This window comes from Cydia splendana, chromosome 7 (genome assembly GCF_910591565.1).
Source record: "Cydia splendana chromosome 7, ilCydSple1.2, whole genome shotgun sequence".
Lineage (NCBI taxonomy): Eukaryota > Metazoa > Arthropoda > Insecta > Lepidoptera > Tortricidae > Cydia > Cydia splendana.
This window is the reverse complement of record NC_085966.1, coordinates 6,941,848-6,966,492: the sequence shown is the minus strand read 5'-3', so window position 1 is coordinate 6,966,492 and position 24,645 is coordinate 6,941,848. Positions and strand designations below refer to the sequence as shown.

The window sequence follows — 24,645 nt, the reverse complement described above, 5'->3', positions numbered from 1 at the left end:
TGCATGTACAGCGGGGGAGGGTTGTAAATTCAACAAATTTACAACTTTCTGAGACAATGTCTTTCAGATCTATCTCTGAATCAGAAACCTATAAATACCTTGGTATGTCACAGTCGTTGGGTATTGAGGACGAGGGTATTAGACGGTCGGTGAAGGAGCGCTTTTTCAGTCGGCTCACAAAAGTCCTTAACAGTCTTTTGTCAGGAGGCAACAAAGTGCGCGCCTTCAACGCCTGGGTAATGCCCCTACTCACATACTCCTTTGGCATACTAAGGTGGACTCAGACCGAGCTGGACGCCCTGGATCGGAGGGTCCGGTCACTGCTCACCACACATCGCATGCTACACCCACGCTCGTCAGTTATGAGATTGTACATCCCACGGAAGTGTGGAGGCCGAGGCTTCCTAAACGCCAAGGATCTCCACAACCGCGAGGTGTACAATCTCAGGAATTATTTCCTTAACAACGAGTGTGGGATGCATCGTGATGTGGTGGCAGTAGACAGGAACCTCACGCCGCTCTCCTTGGCAAACGAGAACTGGCGCAAACCTGTGGTACTAAGTACTGCGGATCGCAAGGCGGCATGGGAGAGTAAGGTGCTACACGGGCGGTTCTACAAGGCCCTCACGGGACCCGATGTGGACCTGCTCGCGTCGGTGAACTGGTTACGATTCGGGGACCTCTTCGGAGAAACCGAGGGTTTTGCCTGTGCAATTGCGGACGAAGTGATGATGACGAACAACTATCGGAAATATATCCTGAAGGACGGTACAGTCGACATTTGTCGGGCATGCCGCCGTCCCGGAGAGTCACTCAGGCATATCATTTCCGGTTGTTCTCATCTTGCTAACGGCGAGTACTTGCACAGACATAATCTCGTAGCCAGAATTATTCACCAGCAACTTGCTCTTCTATATGGCCTTGTGGACCGCGAAGTACCGTACTACAAGTACTTACCTGCGCCTGTTCTCGAGAATGGTCATGCCACGCTCTATTGGGATCGATCTATCATCACAGACAGGACTATTGTAGCCAATAAGCCTGACATTGTGATAATAGATCGATCGCAACGTCGGGCCGTGCTCGTTGACATCACCATCCCCCATGATGAGAATCTCGTGAAGGCCGAGAAGGACAAGTCCAGTAAGTACCTAGACTTGGCTCACGAGATAACCGCCATGTGGGATGTTGATTCGACGATCATTGTCCCGATAGTCGTTTCAGTGAACGGTCTAATAGCGAAGAGTCTCGACCAACATCTTGAGAGACTCTCGCTAGGTGGTTGGATCAAGGGTCAGATGCAGAAGGCGGTGATCTTGGACACGGCGCGGATAGTCCGCCGGTTCCTCTCTCTGCAGCCCTGACCACCGGTAGCTTGGGCCTTGCCCCGCTGCTGGCGGCACCCTAGGTTAGGTTTTTTATAATGTGTTTATATTCATTTTTATTGTTTTGTAAGTGTTTTTATATTTTACTTTTATATTCATATTATAAATAACCTAACTTAAGATGAGAAATGAATAAAGAGAATTTATAATAAGAACACACCACACAGGTAGGTATAAAGATAAACAAAGGAAAGGCAAAAAAACTTGTTTGTGCTGGAGGCTTCATAGACCGCCCATGCCAACCTCGGTTATTCAATAATAAGTTGAATTTAAGTGTGCGTAAAGATTACAATCGTTTGAACTGGTCAAAAACCTCATAATGAGGTAACTGAATAGACTGGGTTTTTATTTCGGTTACCGGTAACAGAGGTTAACTCGATCTGATACGGTTACCGAATCAAAGTGTTACCTTATTAAGCGGTTACCGTTATGGTAGGGGTTTTTATAAACACCTCTAAAATAACCCTATGAAAAACCCCGGTTAAGGTAACCGGTTCCTGTCCCTGGTTAAGCGTCAAGAGGAGTTTCAAAAAAACCGGCTAAGTGCGAGTCGGACGACTCGCGTATTAAGGGTTCCGTACATTAAGTCCGACTCGCGCTTGACTGCAGATTTCTAATAGGTTTTCCTGTCATCTATAGGTAAAGAACTATTTTGTGTATTCAGACGGACATACATACAGACGCACGAGTGATCCTATAAGGGTTCCGTTTTTTCCTTTTGAGGTACGGAACCGTAAAAATATTTATTTATTTTGTGGAATGGTGTCAATGTGATACCTTAAATGGATTCAGCACCCCAGATTTATACGAAAACGATACCAAACACGGCCTAGCACCTTCACTGATATAGATATATCAAGATAAAATTGAGAGCCCTAAATAAACTTTCAAGAGCGGATATCTCAAGAACTATTCAACATATCGAAAAAATTGACTGAATAAACTTGTAACAAATTAAATTAACTTTCATTTTGTATAAGTGGCCATGTCGCTGAGATGCATAGTTTCCGAGATATAATCGAAAAACGGGAAAATGGGACCTTCAAAGCCCCCTCTCTCCCCCCCGCTCAAGGGCTACGGCCGGGGACTTTTGATATGTTCACCTCCTAACTTGTCAAACCGAGTTACGGAGTCAAAAATTGTGTTCCGAGCATTTCCCTCTACAACTTTTGGAGCATTCGTTGCCTGACCTAAGTAGCTTATTGCATTTCTTTAAAAACTTTCCTGTAAAAGGTTGACGGGTGTTGGGTGTTTATATGGTTTCGGTCGATTATTATCATTTGCATTGCCCATGATGACTTACTAGAATTACGAGCACACGAGACACTAATAGTAGTTTGACAAACCTTGGTTTTCAAGAGGTATTTTATATTGACATTTGCTGTCACAAATTTGCTGTCAGATTTAGTCGCAAACCGCACGCAAAGTGCACACAAATGTGTCGACACCTTGTTACGGAAAAGTGTACACACGGCGACGACACTTTGTTTCGAAACAATTCTAGACACATTGTGTGGACTCTGTTACGACACATCTGACATTTAGTTACCACTTTGATGATTCTGCGACTGGAATGGTTATATGGGCAGCAACAATGAAATTAACATAGTTTGACATTAATCGTTCTTATGTTATAAAACTTATGAACAACCAATAGTGTGACAATAGGGATGGACTCAGCATTTGCTGTGTTACAGACTAGCTGTCACAGCGCTGGTTTTCAGTTCACCCCTAATTATATAATTATAAGACATTAAAATATAATAAAAAATATAAAACAAGTGTTTTTATCAAATATATGGCCGCTAGGTGGCGACAGCGCCACGCGCGGCTTATGGCAAACCCCAAAATTGGGGCCGAACGGATGTACTTTTAGCTACCTGTAGCAATTAGCAAAGCGACGAAATCGCCTGATAAAGGTGTTTTTAATTCCGAAGTTAAATCACGGTAAGTGCTACTGCATTGTTCAGTCAGCAAATTTCTAAGGTGTCAGACGTCTCTTCGGGACTGTTTATAGGTACATCGACTATTAGTGTTTAGTGCGTTTCATATATTTTCTACCAAACGCAAGTTGCAACAAACTCGCACTAAACACTAATCAATGTGTAAATTGTGTAAACAGCTTCAAGGTACGCGTTTCACAGCGCATAATAGGTACTTATCATTTAAAGAAAATCGCACATTCGATGTGTCCTACAAACAACAAAAGACACAACTCTCGTCCCGCTGACGGCGCTGACCAGTCCGCGAATTGTCACCGCGACACGCACACGCTTACCCGTCGCTTCGAGTGAAAATTTTAGAAATCGGGAAAATGTTCAAACTCGTTTGTGTTTCAATCGTAAGTACGAGTATTATAATAGTTTTCTACGTGTAAGTGATAGGTACACGAGAGGAATAGGTAAAAAAGTTCGGATGTTCTAGAAAATGAACGGACAAAGCGGTTTGCTTACATTGGTTTTGTATACATTTCAACCGGTTAAGTTTAAGGTGGAAAGGGATTATGAAGTCTTAATTTATCCATGTAGGTACTTATACCTCTGAGTCGGTGAATAATGTGAGAGACGTTTTCTATAATTATTTATTGGGGCATATTGAGATAAATGAAACAATGTCAATTTCGATTTCAATGTAATTTTATCGTGGAGCGCACGAACTACATAATTATGTGAAAGCGTGATGCGCTAGTGATTTACAAATAAAATTGTTACCTATGACATTTCATCAGATTACTGAATTCGTCTCATGGGCTCTAAGAACCAGCATGAACTTAAAGTTTGTCAAGTTTGAATTTCGCGCCTTTTTCTACTGACAAAGTTGTTTGACCGGCTATACCTACTTACCTACTTCTTTCTTCTCTTCATCGTGCAAATTGTAGGTATAACAATTGATCTACAACAAAAAATGCATCCAATATGTTTATAACTTTGACACTCAAAATTCTCAAAAATGATGCTACAAAGTTTAGTGGCAAATTCATCATTATTCGTAACAACATAGTTCATAACCTGTTTCCAGTTGATCAATTCGTACCAAAATATGCGATGCCATTAATTACATATTGACTAATTACTGGTTTCCAAATGTCTGCGACAGTTATTCGTTACATTTATGATGCCTATAATTTGTAAATGTCACTGGTTTTCGTCTTGTGCGGCAAATCACTAAGGAAAAAAACACGTGTAATAGGTATTTTTATAATTGTGTCTCCACTCTCTAGTAAAAGCCTAACACAACTAGTCACTCGACAATTAAAAGTAGGATAATAGGAATTAACGTATCAGCGCAGCATGCAAAAGTCGGTGAGAATCGAGATCTATGGAGGCATCGTCATCAGGTCATTCGTCATCTCTCATATTAATATTATAGTAAGAAGGGGGCCGGTGGTAATAAGACGGACCGACGATCTCATCGAAATCATAGAAAAGAGAACCGTCTCTCCCGTATCCATCGGTCTCATTGATCCTCTTCCTCCGATTGTGAGTTTAGCTCTTTTCACGTTAACATGTACCTAATGTTTAAATAAGATTCTCATTGTTAATTTATCCGCAATGATTAATCACTACGTATAAATAATGAATGACAGCATGTTTCACAGACTCGTCGCCCATACATACTCGTACATTAAATTCCAATATTAGTAATTACGACTTTAGTTATACCGGGTGTTGCCTGTAACACGAGCTTCGGGTAACCAATTTAAGTCTGATCTCGGGTTTCATATGATTTTAATAGATTTTGAGATCAAGATACGCTAAGGTATTCGTAATAAAAATGTATGATGAGAATGCAGTCTTGGCATCCTTGTTAATGAGTCGCAACAGGTGCAAGATCTAAGATTCCAATTTAACAATTTGGTATGGTTTTCAGCTGGTTTTGATATAGCTTTGACGATCGTCTTGGTGATTGGCGCGCATCTCGTGCATAACTTTCACTCAGTTGCGGATTTGAAGTCTTTGCCGCTCTAGACCCCATGTCCTGTAACCGCCCCTTTCTCAGCACTCATCATATTGACTACATTTTGAGTTATTTCTTGTTATCATCAGCGAATTTTTTGTCACAATTTGCCGCCCCTAATTACAGTAATTACCTATCTTGCCGCCCTAGGCCCGGGCCTACTGGGCCTTAGGGCAAATCCACCATCGCTTTCACTTCATTTCGCATGCACCAATCATCGTGAGCAATCTTTAAGGTCGTATCAAAATGAGATCAAAACCTTTACAAATGTTAAATCTGAATCGAGCCTTAGCACTTGTCCCGAGCTCTCTCTGGCTCGAATCACTATTCTGGCGGCTACGGGGTATGGGTACTTTTTAAAAACCGGCCAAGTGCGAGTCGGACTCGCCCACCGAGGGTTCCGTACCATTACCGACGGTTTCTTGTATTAAAACTTTTTTCAGGTAACGGTGTGCCTTCAGCTTACGAGCGGGGGCGTTATGAAGCGTAAGTAAATATTATTATTTACTAAATCAGACTTTTACATGTCACATCCCTGGAAACATTATCCAAGATATAATTCATAAGCCATGAGTGAAACTGTGGCTCCCGCTTACTTGACAACAGTCATGTCAAATAAATACCTAGTAGTTAAATTATGTAGAGTGAATTTTGCCCTTGGTTGGTCTACCAGAACCAGACTATTAAACAGTGAGTGATAAGAGGCGGTCTACGTTAAGATTGCCGACCGACTTGGCATTTTTAATTTTAAAACTTTACAAGCCTCAATTAGTAAATCTATTTTTTATCCCTTTCTTACAAATACATAAGCCTAAATGACAGATTAATTGCTAATTAAGGCTTGTAGCGCGTTAACTAATAACGTCATTAGCGTAGACGCATTCTATAGTCTGTATCTTTGGGTATTTAAATAAAAGTAAACAAACAATTTCTAAATTTTCGGGTAGTTAGAGTCGGACCAAGAAAAGTATGCAGCGGATTTGATAGCCCACTCAGCGCAAGTGTTATTAACCGCCTTAAAAAAAAGGAGGTTCTCAGTTTGACCCGTATGTATGTATGTATGTATGTTTGTTCGCGATTATCTCGCGTTTGGCTTAACCGATTTTGATGCGGTTTCCAGAAAAGTGTTTGTTACATTCTGGAGAAGGTTTTAGTATACATAGATCTGAGCTGATGCTGAACCCTGGCTGTACCTAGTGGAACTCAGGTTTGGTGCAACATAGGCCCACGCTATTTTGGTCATCCGTCACATCTTCATGAGCACTTGGGAGAGCAGTACCCAAGATGGAGCTGATGCTGAACCCTGGCTGTACCTAGTGGCACTCAGGTTTGGTGCAACATAGGCACACTTTGTTTTGATTAACCGACTTGTCGTCGTGTGCCTATGTTGCAGAGTTCCACTAGGTGGGTCAATCAACTTTTTTCTAACCGCCTTTAAAAAAAGGAGGTTCTTAGTTTGATCCGTAAGTTTGTATGTTTGTATGTATGTATGTATGTATGTTTGTATGTTTGTTCGTGATTATCTCGCGTTTGGCTGAACCGATTTTGATGCGCTTTTCAGAAAAGTGTTACATTCTGGAGAATGTTTTAGTGTACAGTACATGGATGGTTTGAAAAACCAATTGGACCCGGTAGGTGGCGATGCTATCGGTATACCTACCAACAAATTTAAGTTGCCTAAACCGATTTAGATAAAAGAGAAATAAATTTATTTAAATCAAAACATACATACAGTTAGTCATACTTACAAACTAAACACACACTAGTTACTAACTAAACATTGTTGCCGCTCCTAGACGCTTCCGGTGCAAAAGTGCCCATAAATCTCGCGGCATTGCCGCGCTGGATGGCTATGGATAGCCTTTGCACCAGAAACGACTCGAAGCCGGGGTCCTCCCCCTTCTGCCTAAGTCGACGGCCTATGTCGCGCACTATGTTTTAGATAAAATAGTGGGAGTGGGAGTCGGACTCGGACTGGGACTGGAAGTGGGAGCAATTACATACAAATCGTGTAGCACCGAAACATATTATGTTTTGTCGCGATTATCAACGAGTTAGGCCATCACGAACATTAGTAGGTAGTTACTAGCCCAAAACTAAATGGAGAAGATAACAAAACTAGTATTTTTGTCCAAAACCTAAAATAAATAAAGTACCTATCACTAAATAGTAAAAAATAAAATAAATAAATAAATAAGAATAAAAAAATAAAAATAAACATAAAGAAAACTAAAATAAAATAATTTAATACTAAATTTCACTAAAACTAAATGGAGAGCCTAACAAACTAGTATTTTAGCCCAAAACCTAAAATAAATGAAGTACCTATCACTAAAAAGTAAAAAAAAAATCAAAATAAAGAAAAAGAAAACCAAAATAAAATAACTTAATATAATTTCTTTTTTAAAAAAAGGGAACCGCCTTCAAAAAATCAACCCACTGAAAAGCACAAAATTTTTTTTATATGGCACCCCTATACGTGTCCAGTCCCTATCCCGTCGTAAAACAAATTTCTGCCAAAAAGTAATTAATACCTAATAATAAGAAAATTAGCAGCAGCAGCAGTGAGCAGTGGTGGCCGAGTGGATATGACGTCTGACTTTCAATCCGGAGGTCGCGGGTTCAAACTTCAAATCCTGGCTCGTACCAATGAGATTTTCGAAACTTATGTACGAAATATCATTTGATATTTACCACTAGCTTTTCGGTGAAGGAAAACATCGTGAGGAAACCTGCATACATCTGCGAAGAAATTCAAAGGTGTATGTGAAGTCCCCAATCCGCATTTTGCTAGCGTGGGGACTATAGCCCAAGCCCTCTCGCGCATGAGAGGAGGCCTGTGCCCAGCAGTGGGACGTATATAGGCTGAAATGATGAATAAGAAAATTAATAATCATCCGGGTAATTGCTTAGTTTTTGAAGGCGGTGCCAAACCAACAAAAACATTATTTGCTGCCAATAAAAAAAAACGAGTATGTAGTACCTACGAGAACTAAATTAATGAGAATAATGAGTAAACTAAGTTTGGTTGTCTAAAATATCGGTTCTCTAAAATTTTGGTTTGGCACCGACTTCAAAAACGAAGTAAGTAATTACCCGGATGATTATTAATTTTCTTATTATTAGGTATTAATTACGTTTTGGCAGAAATTTGTTTTACGACGGGATAGGGACTGGACACGTATAGGGGTGCCATATAAAAATTATTTTGTGATTTTCAGTGGGTTGATTTTTTGAAGGCTCCCTTTTTTTTTAAACTTCACACTTCTATAAAATTATGACGTATAAATAACACTTGGACTGCGTTGGCTATCAAATCCGCTGCAGACTTTTCTTGGTCTGACTCTATAACATTTATTGGTTCACCAACCAAATACAAAACCTCCTGGATCTGTCACTGAACGACCTGACCTTAACCTACATTATTTGATCATGTAATGTTTTCATCTACCCTCAACTGACTTAAGGAGCCATTTGAGGGTAGATTTTGTTTATTTTTATTTAAATACCTAAAGATACTATGTAAGATATATAAGATATAGAGTATAGGTAGGTATTTTTTCTCCAGCTGATGACTCCATTAAATATCCTGGGCCTATTAAGGATAGGCTCGACGTCCCGGACGAGTGCAAGGACCAGAATTTCTGCACAATAAAGCCGCCGGACTACCCTCAAGAACAGTTTGATAAGATGTTCAAGGGAACAGTAAGTACCTATATGTATATGTATGTTTACAAAGTGCTTCTAAATCATTCATCAGAGTGTCACTTATTTAATGATATTCTGGAGTCCCAGTCAAATTTGCCGTACAAAAAACGACCTTGATTTGACTTTTAGAATTGAATTGAATTGCCATTTGCAAATATTTCATAAATCAGCTCAAGAGACAAAAATAATAATAATTATTAATCGGCTATTAATAATCTGTTATTATTATTAATAAAATAGTAATACTAGCTTAGGTACGCGACACTCTGGAGAATATACCAATTTTTGTAAGTGACTAGGTATACCTTGTTGTTTACCACTATTTACCATTTGAAGGTTAAACGTATTTGACCAGTGCTTACCTAAGTAAGTACCTACTGTTTATTAAAATGTATAAAACAGCATTCGTAGTCGTACACCCATTTTAAACAGTGGCGGTACTTCCATACAAGCCGAAAAGCCGGGCTTGCCTTAGTTGCCTTACCGAAATTCCGTAGTGTTTAAGATCAATAATCAATACAGATTATTTTTAAACCGCGCGCCAAATGAACACATATTATTACTAAATTCAAGTCACAGCGCGCGGACCGCGGCGCCAGCGTGTTGCAAATTTTTGCCGTTATATCGTGCTCGCACTCGTCGGCTTGCAACTGGGCTTGCTCTTGGCCCTCTAAGCCTACAAACGCCATAGAACGATGTAACTATTTGTTGGTATGTATAGCAATTTTATAAGGCGATTTAAAGCCTGGCTTTTGGTGTGAAGTTAGCTGCATAAATTCGCACGGACACGCGTTTACTTCAAGTGTATTATTATTTAGTCGAGTCGAAAGTCGAAAGTAACGAAAGCTCAATTTATTTAAGTGAATTTGAATTAAATAGTGAATGTGGATTTGTTAGTTTGTTGTGGCGTTTTTAAATGTTAACAATGGATGAAGTTGTTCCTTGTATGAGACGGTATGAGATGCGTCCACGTATTATCTACTCAACTTAGACAAGGTAAAATCGTTAAACTTTGTAGAAAAACGGGATATCATTTCCAACACCCGACTTGTGTATTCTCAGATAAGTCAGTCGCATTAAGAGAAAATTTTGTGCGGCCGTTTACAAAACACAAGGATTGTTGGTTTACTCCAATTAAGGCGTAATTAGAGTGACAGAGAACGAAGCATGCAATTTGCAAACTTCAGTGTTCGCGGTATGATATGTTTGTAAAATTATATCTAGTAGTTATAGTAGTACCTAGTATGCCCTGTGCGCTATGATAACTCGCCGCGATACGCTAGCAAATTCATTTGAGTCCAAAGAGTGAGATTGGACATTTATTACGAAAACATATCTTTCGGCTTGCCTTACTCCGAAACCCTAGGCACGCCACTGATTTTAAATTGCTATTTCCATCCTCAGAGCTCGCTTTGGTATTATTGTCTACATATAGTCACGAAATCGTATAAATTAAATTAGCATAAACTAGTTCTTATTTATAATGTTCTGTTTACAAGAAAAATATTAAGTAGGTACCTAAAAAGGTAAAAATCTTAAAATAAGTCGCCTTAATAGAAAGGTGGGAAGGAGGGGGGTGGGAGGGGGAAGGGGGGACCCCCCTCCAACTTTCCCCCCGCGGAAATGCTTGGTTTCTGAATTATTCATAATTTCATAGTTATAATTAATTTGAGGTTATGACAGTGACAGTGCCAAAGATTGGTTATTCGCGAACGGTCCAGAACGCAAAATGCCTACATCATTTTCGTCGTTTTATCTTTACGTTAGCGATGTCGACGGAGCCCCGCTCTCGCGGGGCTCCTATTCTGTGCTGTTTGGCTTTCGGCCATTTGAAGATAACTAACGAACCTAACCTACCCTAGTGATATAAAAAAGTGGTAATTTTGCGTTCTAGACCATTCGCGATGTAAGGGATATAGGCAAAATATTACACTAGTCATTTTGCGTTGTAGACCGTCTTAATATTCAATGATCACCCAAAAAAACACTTATTTGCGGCAGCTAGAATTGCTTTAAATCAATTTAAAACAACCCAAAACAACCCCTCACAGCGTCAGTTAGCCTCAAATAAGGCGACTTATTTTAAGATCCAACCCCTAATGAATAATAAACAATATAATATAATACCTACTCACATTAATTGTATTTTTTACTTGTTTGGCAACAAAATGTACACTTGTAGAATTTGGCAATAGGTACCGGTCTATAGAATAACGGTGTTCGAGTTAGTTTCGTCACAGCTTGTGACATCGCAAGTGTCGTAAAAATTTAGTTTTTAAGGATCTTACGAGGCTTACGATTACCTATAATTTAAATTCGTCTGTAAACGTCTTTCGTGTGTAACAATATTAGTTAAATCACGACTTTGGGATACATTTTATTCTCGTGTGGTAGAATTGAAAAAATATAAGTTAAATGCATAGCTTACGTATGGCATTTGACTCGAGTATCCTGACTTCATGCTTCACCTATTTAAAATGTTGTTATCGTGCCGTATAATATATCTTTTTACCCTTCGGCGGAACGGAGAGTAGGAGACGGTGTATGTAATTGTGCATTTAAGGTTAAGTTACTAATAAATATGTATAATAAATCTTCCACATCGCTCTCAAAACGAATCGACCGACTCAATTGAAGTTATGTCAATGATTTTTAATTCACCAGAGATGGTTCTTAGAAAGGTTTTAACTCACTTTATGTAACTTACTACTTTATGTAACTGTAGATACTTTATGTAAGGCCGGATAATTTCATTGTAATTTTGTTTTAATTTAGAGTTAAATATGTTATTTATTGTTATTTACAGAAGCTAGGAAAGCTCCCGAACCTGGTATTGAACGTCAGCGTCGTAGACTTCCCCAACAGACAGGGCGGGCCTGGCGATGAGGACGATTGCAGAACCACTGTCACGGTGAGAAGCGTATATTTATTGTGATATTTTATTAACTGAACTCATTGCTGTCTTAAATAGGTATCAATATGCTAAAGCCGATATAGAGAAGTTTTTCTAGTCAATATTAATGCCAAATGAACATTCGACCTATTGTGTTTCGACCAATGGTTTCTCGGGTAATTATGACAAATGATTATTCTACGAATAGTAAATAACTAAATATGCGTATTAATGTTCTGCTTATTGACAACTCTCGCAAACGACTACTATGCGTAATGAGATTCGGCCAATCGTTACTCTGCCAAAGAACCCGTCGGCGAATCGTTGTCGGCGAAACAATAATCGGCGTAATTTTTCTCGGAATATCAATAGGGCACCGCTATAGCCAGCTTAACTATTGAAAACGTATTAATTTTTTCATATCTCACGCTCTGAAAGTGGGTCGTTGTTGTTCTAAAAGGTGCGCAGAAAGTGATACGTTTATGCTCTAGCGCAGAAAAGTGGTGTACTCCTCTGCGTCCCCGTCCCACGAACAAGTGGGTGGAAACAAAACAAAATGGAAAAATAGTGTCTATTTCCTCGCCTGGAACAATTGGTACCTACCTAATTGTTTAATTTTACTAATCCCACGTTGATCCTTTTTTTATAAAAAATGATAGTAAATTGTTAAAAACAAATTATTCTTGATTTCTTTCCTTGAATTCTATTTACTCGATTTCATAAGGCTGGAACCAAAAGGAATACAGCAAAAATATTTTTTTAAACCTTACCCTTGCGTAAATGAGCAAAGGCAGAATGTTATACAGCCACAGTTAAACGTTTGTACGTTATTAAATGGGTTTTTAAAGTTATTTAGCACTACATTCATGAAAATAAAATAAAGTACAAGATAAAAATTTCTTATATTATTATTTTTATTGTTATTAATTATTTAAAATATATTTATTATGTTATTACGTGGTGCGGCGCACCAAGGTCGCGGTGCGGTCCGGTAGTCTGTTGCGGCTTTTAGAACGAAAAAGTATAAAATTAAAAAGTAAGAGGCAATCCCGCTGATTTTCATATTATAATGAACAAATAATTTTAAAATTACTGCAGTTTGTTAAAAAATGTGTGTTTTCGTAAATATTGCAATCTAAATGATTTTCGCTAGGGGTTATTAATCTTCACACATGTAAAGTCTCCGATTGCAAGTAAGTCCTAAGGAAAAAATCATGGCCGTAGGTCTATTAGGTACTTCAATTACTGATTTTGCGAAATTGCCTTGTCTTGTTTGGTTTCCTCGCATTCGATATGAAAAGTAGAGTGTTTAACTCGGGTGAAAGGCACCATTTCCGTCTCGGACTATTGGCGCTCTCACTGCGTTCGAGCGCCAAACTACCTCGACAGAAATGGGTGCCTTTCAACCCTTGGTTAACAATCTACTATTTCCGTTTACTCGTGCGAATCGTGCAATAAATTCCATGTTCTGGCTTTCCATAATAAGGCTTAACATAAAGATTGCGATAATTCGAATACAAATTTATTCTATTTATTTCCAACTTGACATGACATGAAACCTGAGTCTTTACCATAAGGGCACACGGGCAAAATCTTATGTGCCCAAGGGCCCCAGCATAGTTTAAGACGGCTCTGGGTCACACCAGCTGAATTATCTCCAATTCTGCAAGACTAAGGACTGTATGAACAAAATTCGACGTTTCAGCAAGGTCACACTCTGCTCCCTCGCACATACCAGAGGAAAAGGAAGTATAATAACCTAACTTAATTTTAAATAACGGATATGCATATTAATGGATGTGAATACACAATTGCTTGACATGCTAATGCTCAATTGTTGACATCTAATGCGAATGACGTCGGTTGACTCGGACGTCTACTAAAATGCGTTGCCTTAACCACTTCTCGATAAATACTAAATAGCCAGAGACGAAGGTCTCTGAAAACTGCACACGAGTTTGTTATTCCATCTATTCGTATCATGGTATAATAATATACTCCGCCTGGTACTCCATTCCGAGATTCGCGTATGACCTAACTGACACGGGCCTACGTCATCATGCTGTTTACAGGTTCTCAAACTTTAAAATGTGGGAGAATTTTAACCAACGGTGAAAATTATTTTAACGGCATTCATTTTAAGTTATTCATGTAGAAACATAGTAAAATAAAACAAATCTAATGTATTATATTAAACTTTATTTATCTGTACAAGACAAACGTTTGAAAAACTAATTCACAGTTACACATTAATTACCAAGCTTACGACGTGAAAAGTTTGGAAAACACTGCGACTGCTGACACTGAGCGAGAAGGAAATAACAATTAACACGCGTTCGACAAGGATGACGGTCAGGGCATGAAGTTATCTAGATCCGAATTGTCAAATATGACAGCGCTATCCTGTGTTGCCAGTAATGTAAACAGAATTACCCGAACGTCTGAAATTTCTTTCGTGAATCGGAAGATATTGCTAACGAATAATTAAAAATGACGTGTTATTGTAAAATTTAAGATAAAATACATTATAAATGAAAATTATAAAATTATAAAGAAATATTTTAACTTATTAACCATAGCTATAATGTACCCATGTAACATGTTATGTTGAAATAAAGTGGCAATGTTATTGTGAATGTGAATAGAAGACCATGTTTTATTAGACCATGATTCGTATGAATCACGGAGGATTCTGTCTGGTTTACATTTCATGACGGAGAACTAGGTACGCTAACCGCAATTGTTGCTCAATAATTATTGGATTAATACAGCTCAACCTAGTGAGATGACTATTTAAGTACTACATTACATACGGGTCAAACATCTTTCAGGAAAAAGCTTTCTTCTGTGGCCAATACAATAAGGTAACGACCCTCGTACATATCACGTTTTGCTTATACCAGACTGGTGGAGTTAGACCAAGATAACTCTGCAACGATTTTGACAGCACAGACTGTGCAAGTATTTACACGTTATAATTTTATAGAAATTTGACGTTTGTAGTCTGGGCTATCAAAATCGCTGGAGACTTATCTTAGTCTAACTCTAGGTAGGTACTAAAAATATATATATTGCCTGTAAGGGTCCAGGGGTGCAGCAGCGTAAATATTAGCCTTTGGTTCTATTAACTTTTTTTTGCGCTCCTGGCGCATTCAGCCAACTCTATTATCTTTGCGATGTCTACAGGATGCGATTGTTGATTGTCTTTTTAAGTAAGTAAGTAGGTAGGTACAGTGGCGTTCAAAAGTGCATGGATTAGATGTCGACCGTAATGCCTTATTACGGTTGAAACATCTCCATGCACTTTTGAACGCCAGTATATATGTTAAGTAGATGGGACAAAAAAAATAACTAAACACTACGAGTATACCCACTCCGTATTCGCTCATTGTAGCTATTTTAACGTATTCGTACTTACGTAACGTTGTAGGTACCAATCTCATGTCATCAGGGGGAAATACTTGGTACTTAAGTTAATTCTCACGATCGGACCTTGAACTTTATGTATATTGTATTGTATTACTTTATGTATGTATGTGTATTGTCCTGCAGTATTTTATATTTCATACTCTTCACTTGATAACATTTTTAAAATATTTGCTACAATGTCAGTCAGCTCAGACATCAAAGATATGTTTACATTTGAAAAAAAGTAAGGTGTAAAAACCTAAACCAACGGATATGATGGTCGTTCTTGTCTACGTGATAAAACGGTGTCCGTCTCTTTCTATCCCACGGTGTTAAAAAGTGACAGTTATTTTATCACGTGGATAAAAATGGATAAAGTCATCCATAATACGCCGGCTGTACTTTGCGAAAAAATAAATGTGCTTTGTACGTCTAATAGCCACGCAACGCAGAAACGCATAAGACTGTCATTTTAAAATGAATCATCTCATTTACGCAGACAGTCTGCACGAACGTTTGTTTTTTACACATCATTTGCATACCTAATTATTAATGTTTTCGAGCGGGTATTGCACTTTTGTGTACGAGTATGTAAACACTTTTTTACTGGCGCAACAGACTGTGTTATTTACACAGTACAGTGGTCGGTGTTTAAAAACTGGCCAAGTGCGAGTCGGACTCGCGCACGAAGGGCTCCGTACCATTACGCAAAAAACGGCAAAAAATTCACGTTTGTTGTATGGGAGCCCCACTTAAACATTTATATTATTTTGTTTTTATTATTTGTTGTTATAGCGGCAACAGAAATACCTACATCAATTGTGAAAATTTCAACTGTCTAGCTATCACGGTTCATGAGTTACAGCCTGGTGACAGACAGACGGACGGACAGATAGACAGACATACAAACGGACAGCGGAGTCTTAGTAATAGGGTCCCGTTTTTACCCTTTGGGTACGGAACCCTAAAAAAGGAAGATTGTAACTTAACGCAATGCTCTGATGTGTGTCTCTGAGCTGCATTTTTTAACATACAAGTAGAACTCGTTATTTGTTGTTTTTAAAACAAAAATGTCCATTGTCAATGTTACTGACACCGTTGTTATTAACATAATACAAACACCACCGAAGCGAATTAAAATAACTTCAGCTATAATTAAACGAATAAGGATGGGCGTATTTTTAAACCATTTCGTTAGGTACTCAGTTTTATTAAACGTAAAACAGTTTCTGTCTAGAATGAAAAACGGTTGTTATAAAACAGTGACATAATTATTACGACCATAAAGTCTCAAACACAAGGTTTGATAACATTCAGTGCCAATGTAGAGCTATACTTAGTATACGGGATATTTTTTAAGCAGAGCTGGCGAATTTCATTGAAGGGTAATATTTTGAAGACACCGGATTAATCCAAATAAGGCTTAAATAGATCCTCCGACTCTTGATTGTTTTGTTTGTCTCAATTGTAGGGATTATGTTTTTTCTTCTTTTTTCTATAGTAACCAACAACAGGGAAAGCGCATAAGTACTTTATACTCGTATTAAGGTTTTCTGTAAGGCATTTAGGTATTGAGAATCTACATAGGTAGGTATAACTGACACTGTTTTTGAAACCGTTTTTTAAATGAAAACAAACGATTGCGTTTTTTTCTGCGAAAATGTCGATATTACAAATATCTACCGTACATTATTATTATAGTTAACTAGGTGTAGCATAATAATGGATACGGAAACCCGTGCGAACGCAAGGTCGTAACAGGTTTACCTTAGCACATCGTTATTATTAAAATTTTATTGAGAACTTATTAAGATCTTGATTTACAAAGATTTATACGTAGTTGCTTAGAGTCTATAAAAACGAAACTCTATTATATTTTGGAAGAAATAATTTGCACCTTTTCGCTATAGGTACAAAACACGCGTTGTGCATATTATAGATTATAGAGTTAGACCAAGAAAAGTTTGCAGCGATTTTGGTAGCCCACGCAGTGCAAGTGTTATTTATCGTCATAATTTCATAGAAGTTTGTAGTTTAAAATTACACTTGCACTGCGTGAGCTATCAAAATCGCTGCAGACTTTTCTTGGTCTAACTCTAGTACAACTTATAAATCTAGGCAGCCAATCATACCACACATCACACAAAACGTTCTGGGGTCAAAAAGATCACTGTGTTATGTCTTTCCTGTAGACATACACGAGAGTTAAGGGCTATAAAGGTTAATTTTCTTATTTAACCCTAATCCACGTGAAAAGGTCCTCCTTTTATTTAGAGAACTATGATAAAATCATTGCTAGAAAACTAGTGTGTTCGCGCGAACTGTACATTTTTCTCTCCTGTGGGCAATAGTTAACAGCTTGTGGGCATGTAAGCAATGATTTTATCATAGTTCTCTAAATAAAAGGAGGACCTTTTCACGTGGATAAGGGTTAAATAAGAAAATTGAGTGTATGTCTACAGGAAAGACATAACACAGTGATCTTTTTGACCCTATGAGTGAATTCCAGTAATTTATTCAGTAAAAATCACCCCTGATATAAATTGTTAGGTTAAACATTGCGGTTTGATGTTAACAACCTGTTAACATTTTTTGTTACAGTACGAACCGTTATACAAGGTGCGCACTAAACGCGGGGACTGGCGAACCGTCGTTCAGGCAGAGCAAGAAAACTACGTGCAGAAAGTGCGTTTGGAGACATGCCTGTGAGTATATTACATTTGCCACGGTGCCTGCATAAAGGATGATTCACGTTAGACCGGGCCGTGTCCGGGACGGAGCTTCCGGCGCTTACTTTTCTATGATATGACAGGCGATCACGTGATGCTTTCCATAGAAAACTCAGAAGAACTTCCATAGAGAAGCTCCGGCCCGGACACGGTCCGGTCTAACATGAGTCATCCTTAAAGCCTGCAGGTTTTATGGAGAAAGTGTTATAAAATGTAGGTTGCAAAGCATGCAAAGGGTGTCACATTATCTGTATTCAGCCATGAATTCCGTGTAAGTGCATTTTTTTCTATTCCCCAGAAAACCTCAAAGCAAATGCTTCACCAGCTTCGGTGAAATCCCAGGCATCGAGACCTACTGTCGCCAGAATTACAATGACTGGGAGTTAGTCGTGTCAGACGGGAAAGGGGGCACAGAAACCGTCACAACCAGCTTACCAGTCTGCTGCTCTTGCCACTACAAGTCCGTGGACCTCGCCTCCAGGTTTGGGAAACCGAAAGAACAGAAAACACTGATAGAAGGGACAAAATCTTAATTTCTATGGTTTTGTCATTGCATTGTTGCCTCAGCAATCAGTGGCAGATTTGCCTTAAGGCCCAGTAGGCACGGGTCTAGGGTGGCAATTATATTAAGGGCTGCAAAATGTGACAAAAAACTCGCTGACGATAACAAGAAATAACTCAAAATGCTCAAAACTCAGTCAATATGATGGGTGCTGAGAAAAGGGCGACTACAGGGCCTGATGGGGCATAGGACGGCAACAACTGCAAATCCGCCACTGTCAGCAATGATGTTGAGTTAACTATTTTATGTAAAAGTAGGACAACGATGCTGAGTTCAGATTGATTCAAAATTGTTTATACCTTTCGCGTCGATGATGATGATGGTCCCTATGACAGTTCCAGTTGGGCTTATTTAAAGAAATAATTGAAGAAACATGTTTTTACCGTATTTTTATTACTTAAATGTACATTCCCATTCGTCTCTAAAATATAATAAAATTATGGTTGCAATTTGTAAATGATTTGTGATAGGTAGAAAGTAACTACCTACGAGGGGCGTTCAAAATATTCTCGGTATTGATATCTTACAACCTCTTCTAAAATTTCTTTCGTTACTGGCCGCTAAGGTTTATTCGTTGACATTAAAAAAAAGTATAATTCGAACCGAGATGTTCTTTTGTTTTTCTGCAATTGCTGAACAAACACGGACATCATGTGCGAATTGACAATGTTAACAAAATTAGAACATCGATGCGTCATAAAATTCTTGACAAAACAGGGTAAAAATCAAAAAACCATAAAAGAGGAAATGGATTGTGTTTACCGCGAGTCTGCTCCTTCTTTATCTACCATTCAAAAGTGGTCAAGCGAGTTTAAACGTGGAAGGGAGAGTATTGAAGATGACCCTAGACCTGGCCGGCCTGTAGTAGCTACTTCACAAGAAAATATAGATAAAGTGGAAAAACTTATATTAGAAGATGGTCGAGTGAAAGTAAAATCTATAGCTCAAGTAACCAATCTCTCTATTGGTACCGTACATGATATTATACATGACCATCTTAATATGTCAAAAGTAAGTGCAAGATGGGTTCCGCGAATGCTGACTCGGCTTCAAAAAGACATGCGTGTTGCTTGTTGTTCCGATTTTATTGACCTGTGCGGTGAAAATCCTGATGAGGTGCTGCAAAGAATAGTTACTGGAGATGAAACCTGGGTTCATCATTATGACCCAGAGAGTAAACAAGAGTCCATGCAGTGGCACATTAAGGGTTCAGCTCATCCCAAGAAATTCAAGGTCATGCCTTCAGCTGGCAAGGTCATGGCCACGATATTTTGGGATTGTGAAGGAGTATTACTAATCGACTATAAAGAAAAAGGTGTCAGTATCACAGGACAGTACTACGCTAATATTCTACGTCAGTTAAAGGATGCAATCAAAGAAAAGAGGCGAGGAAAGTTAACCAAAGGTGTTCTGCTTCTGCATGATAACGCCCCCGTCCATACTGCTCATATTGCCAAGGCAGCTATTGTTGAATGTGGGTTTGAAACTGTTACTCACCCACCGTATAGCCCGGACTTAGCCCCCAGCGACTTCTTTTTGTTCCCCAATCTTAAAAAGGATCTGCGTGGAAATAAATTTTCTGACGATGAAGCATTGAAGGCGGCAGTGGAGGAGCATTTTTACACCAAAGATAAAAAATATTTTTATGAGGGATTAAAAAAAATAATTGATCGATCTCTTAAGTGTATGAACATAGGGGGGGAGTATATTGAAAAATAAAAATATCAAACTTTTCGTACTTGTTTGTTTTCATTCTCATACCGAGAATATTTTGAACACCCCTCGTACATCAGAGATTGTTTGTTGATAGGTCACCAGAGAGTGCTACTAGGTACAACTTTTGTATCGGATTGTATTATTTTAAATTTAATGTCATTCGACCATTTAGCACGAGGTGTTCTCATATGCCTTCATACAATGAGGCATAGGCCAATACTGCCCTGCTAAACCAAATAGCGCTATCTCAAAAGAAATTTCATTGCTAACTTATACTTTCGTTTCTATAACTGAGAATTCCATTTTCAAAAGCATTTTTGACGATTTTGGACCCCCCCCCCCCCTATAATCATCCAAAAATCATGCTTCAAATGACCCTATTTCCTCCTACTTCATGCTACCGTCATCCGATGTCCAGCCCCCCCCCCCCCCAATTTTAAATGACGTAAATTTATGAATAGCCCCTTAGGAGGGCAGCATAGGTAATTATAAAAAGTATGACGACTAGGTCTTTCGGCCATAATACCATGGCTTTAAAACCGTTTTTTTCGTGTTAGATGCGTAACGTTATTTGTTATAACGTTAAATATTGAAATATTTTTGTGAGTCTACTAGTTGTTATAATTTGCTATCTAACGTAGGTACCTAGAAACTTTAACTTATTTAAGACCGACCACAACGGAGCTTGATTCATCGTATAATACCTACGTTTGCCATATATTCGAATTCTAATTTAAAGCTACATGTCATTTAAGATTTTTTTAAGATTTCGCGTATTTATTTAATATCTATGTCTTAGTTTACTTTAGGCACTGTTACATGTTATCACAAACAACTGACATAATAGAAGTGCAAAGTATTGACTATTGCCACGAGAGTTGGCCCTATTATGCGCGTCTTATTTTTTTTAGTTATCTGTGATTCAGAATTTAATTGTGTGTCATGGAAAGATTATATCATTTACCTATGTATTATGTATGAATTGTATGATGACTGGGTAACTACTCATTTTCCTTTTATTATATCATTAATAATAACTTTTGATTGCGAAAATCTCATATGTAATCAAATAATCAATAAATTACTGGTAGTGGTCAATCAAGTTTTATAAATGATGTATTTTATAAGTATGAACTCACGATCTCAACACCTAACATAGCATTATAAACATATTCGGTGCTCGTCCTGCCCACCATATTCAGTTTAAGCCATTGAAATTTAAACCATATTACTAAATAGAGTTGATTTTCCTTTATTTCACGTTTTTAGTTAAAAAATAAGTTTTCAATGCCTAACCTCAACTTTTCCAGGCTTTTCACTCATAACTTGCTAAAAAGTTAACATGTCCTTTAGGAATCACAATGGGCAGGACGAGGATATAAAAATTATCGCCAAGTATGATGTATTTTCCTAGCATAGTTATTATTTCTTAAGTCACGATGAAGTTATATAACTCAACATGTATTTATTATTTTGTATAATTACTAGTCAGTAAATAAACTTACAAAACATTTTCGACAAATAAATCATCAAATTTATAAATTATTTTTTTATTTGGTATTTAACTAAAGTTTCCTATTTTCCTTGATATTATCATCATCTCATGATGGTTACTAAGCACCCTACATTATGTAAGTACCTATCCAGCGAGGTCGATACATGTAAATAATATAATACCTCTAGTTATGCAAATTTCAATCTTATACCATAGATATACGTTATCAATTGACTTAAAGTGATTTTGATTAAGGTCACTGTGGGCAAGTCCGTCTACAAGGCAAGTCCGTCAACACGTTATAACTTTTGAATTTGAAGGCGTATGCGACTTTGGAGTCCAGTCGATTAACCAGTTTTTCGCGCTAGTTCCGTCACTGTAAAACAGATGGCGCTGTGACAACCAACTTCAGAGCAATCCGCCTCAACAAGTCATTTCGTGTTTTGAACTCGAAGTCATAGGGCGACAACCGTTCGAAAAAAATTTTTTTAAAATAGTTTTTGAAAAGATTGTGCATCAGAAAGTAACTACGTAGGTAGCATAAGAACCAATTGTCTTTATTCTATTTTTAAAATATCAGAAATTAGCTTAGTTTTGTAATTATACGTTCCACAATTTATCATATTAAAATTTGACTAAGTTGGAAAGTCCGTCTATTATGTTCAAGGCAAGTCCGTCATATGCCGGACTTTCGTTAAATCAGAGATTACCAACTGTTTTTGCGACTTTAATATTATAACCATTTGATAAGGTATCAAAAAATCCTCCTGACTTTGCGTATGATGTTACTTTATTAAATTTTGATCACAGTAAATTAAAAGAAACGATTAAAATTCATTTTAAAATTACTATTGATCTTTTATTTCGGAAATCAAAAAAATAATTATGTTTAAATATTTGCCAAAAAAGGTTTACCACCCCATCTTGGTAGTATATGCCGGACTTGCCTTTGTTTTAGAAAAATGGTGTTTATTTCGAATCTGAACCGTATATTGACAAGTTTAAAATACACTTTTCATTGTCTCGATCCGTTCTTTTTAGGAATTTGACTACGAACATATACACACCCATAGATTGGCTGATATCATAACTAGACGGACTTCCCTCAAACTGCACGGGAAGTCCGTCTACTCGCCGAATTTTAAAAAATGTCATTGTTTTTGCTTAATTTATGCTTGAAATGATCTGTCACTAAGGCTAAACTATTAATTATTAAATTCTTCATCGTATGCGATTACACGCAGTAACATAGGTGAATAATTAACGGAACTAGATCACTCCAAAGTCAAAAAAAAAAAAAAGTATGCCGGACTTCGCCACAGTGACCTTACCTACATTGATCTACTGATTTTGCAATGAGCATGCAAGTGCATCGAGGAAAAACTGCATTATTTTCCATTCGGAAAACACGAACTTGCATATAAAACTTTATTTTAACTAAAACAGGAAAATGTGCGTTCACAGAGGGATTGCAGAACCGGTACTGTTTAAAAGAACCGGGATTTTCGGTACCAGGTAAAAATGGAACCGGGAATTCCCGGTATTTCGGTACTTTCGGGACTGCCTTCAAAAATCAGTTTTTACCTCAATTTTCGGTAAAAAAAAAAACAAAACGATCATGAATCTTTCTCTAAACATTACTACAGTATAAAAAATCCCATAGTGAAGGTACACACACTTCTTTTTTTACGATAATATGTGTCTTCAAGCCACATAATCATTGCCTACATTAACTGTGATATGGACTACTTCTGCTTACTTCACCTCTACTACTAAATAATATAATTTGGTTTGATCCTAAATTACATTTGATATTTTTATTATCTTTGTTGAAAAACGACGGCTAAATCAGAATTGTGGCTCAGGTAACATCATTTTTATTTTCGAGAAAAATGATAAAAAAATTGAGTAATCATTCTCGTATGCGTTTAAAAGGGATATTTTACCTCTACATACATATTATAATAGAACTATCAATACGAAGAATAAAAGAACTTTTTGCAGCCAGAATTAAGAATGTAGAAAAGAGGGCATGTCACTGTAATATTTGAATTCATTTTAAAATGTCATTATCAATGAGAGTTCCTTATACCGTATTCAAATTAAAAGGAATATTTTATTAATTACACAATTCTCTAGTTTTTGCTTGTATTTAGTATACAAATGACTAATTATTAGTGTAAAATTATTTATCGTAGAAACACTTATGCCCCTATAGTTTCAAAATACGCAATTTTATATGGTCGGCATTGTCAAACTCATTGACTATTTTTGTTTTGATTTTTATATTGACCACATATAAAAGTATTAGCGTCAGCCTTAGATTGATACAATATATTTCTTTAATAAACATGATATTCCATGCTAAGTAACAGAAAACAGTCATAAAAACTAACTGTACATACAATATTGTACCGAAAATATTAGTCCCGAAAATCCCGAAAGAACCGGGAATTTAATTTTGAAATCCCGGTTCTTTGCTTGGCTCTAAATCCCGGGAATTCCCGGTACTTTCGGTTCCGGTATTTCCCGGGAGCAAACCCTAGTTCACACAGTGTAACATAAATAACATAATACTTCAATAAAAAAGAGGTATACATACATATGTATAAGGTTTTATTAAACAGGCGTCCGGTTTTTTATCCCATAGCCCAGTATTCAGTCTATTGCTTTTACCATATAGCTTAAGTACATTTTAAATTTCATTAACTTTCAATAGTTCTTACATCTGATGGGTGCCGTATTTGCGTGCGTCCTATAACACAGGCAAGGGCAGCATCTGCTCGCTCGGT

At 37.6% G+C, this 24,645-nt stretch overlaps 1 protein-coding gene across 1 annotated transcript; it reads left to right on the top strand.

Annotated features, from left to right (window-relative positions):
• The first annotated feature begins 3,624 nt into the window (after positions 1 to 3,624).
• On the top strand, positions 3,625 to 18,804 carry LOC134792474 (uncharacterized). Its single transcript, XM_063763756.1, has 6 exons — positions 3,625 to 3,726; positions 5,786 to 5,828; positions 8,911 to 9,047; positions 11,857 to 11,961; positions 17,953 to 18,056; positions 18,379 to 18,804. Exons 1-6 carry the CDS (start codon positions 3,700 to 3,702, stop codon positions 18,611 to 18,613), a joined length of 651 nt encoding a protein of 216 aa, XP_063619826.1. The 5' UTR covers positions 3,625 to 3,699; the 3' UTR covers positions 18,614 to 18,804.
• The last annotated feature ends 5,841 nt before the right edge of the window (positions 18,805 to 24,645 follow it).

Bases quoted from the DNA above. Each gene is read 5' to 3' on its own strand.
- LOC134792474 (XM_063763756.1), top strand. From the start codon at position 3,700: ATGTTCAAACTCGTTTGTGTTTCAATC. The intron at 5,829-8,910 runs GTAAGTAAATAT...TTTTTTCTCCAG, and splicing joins GAGCGGGGGCGTTATGAAGC to CTGATGACTCCATTAAATAT. The intron at 11,962-17,952 runs GTGAGAAGCGTA...TTTTTGTTACAG, and splicing joins ATTGCAGAACCACTGTCACG to TACGAACCGTTATACAAGGT.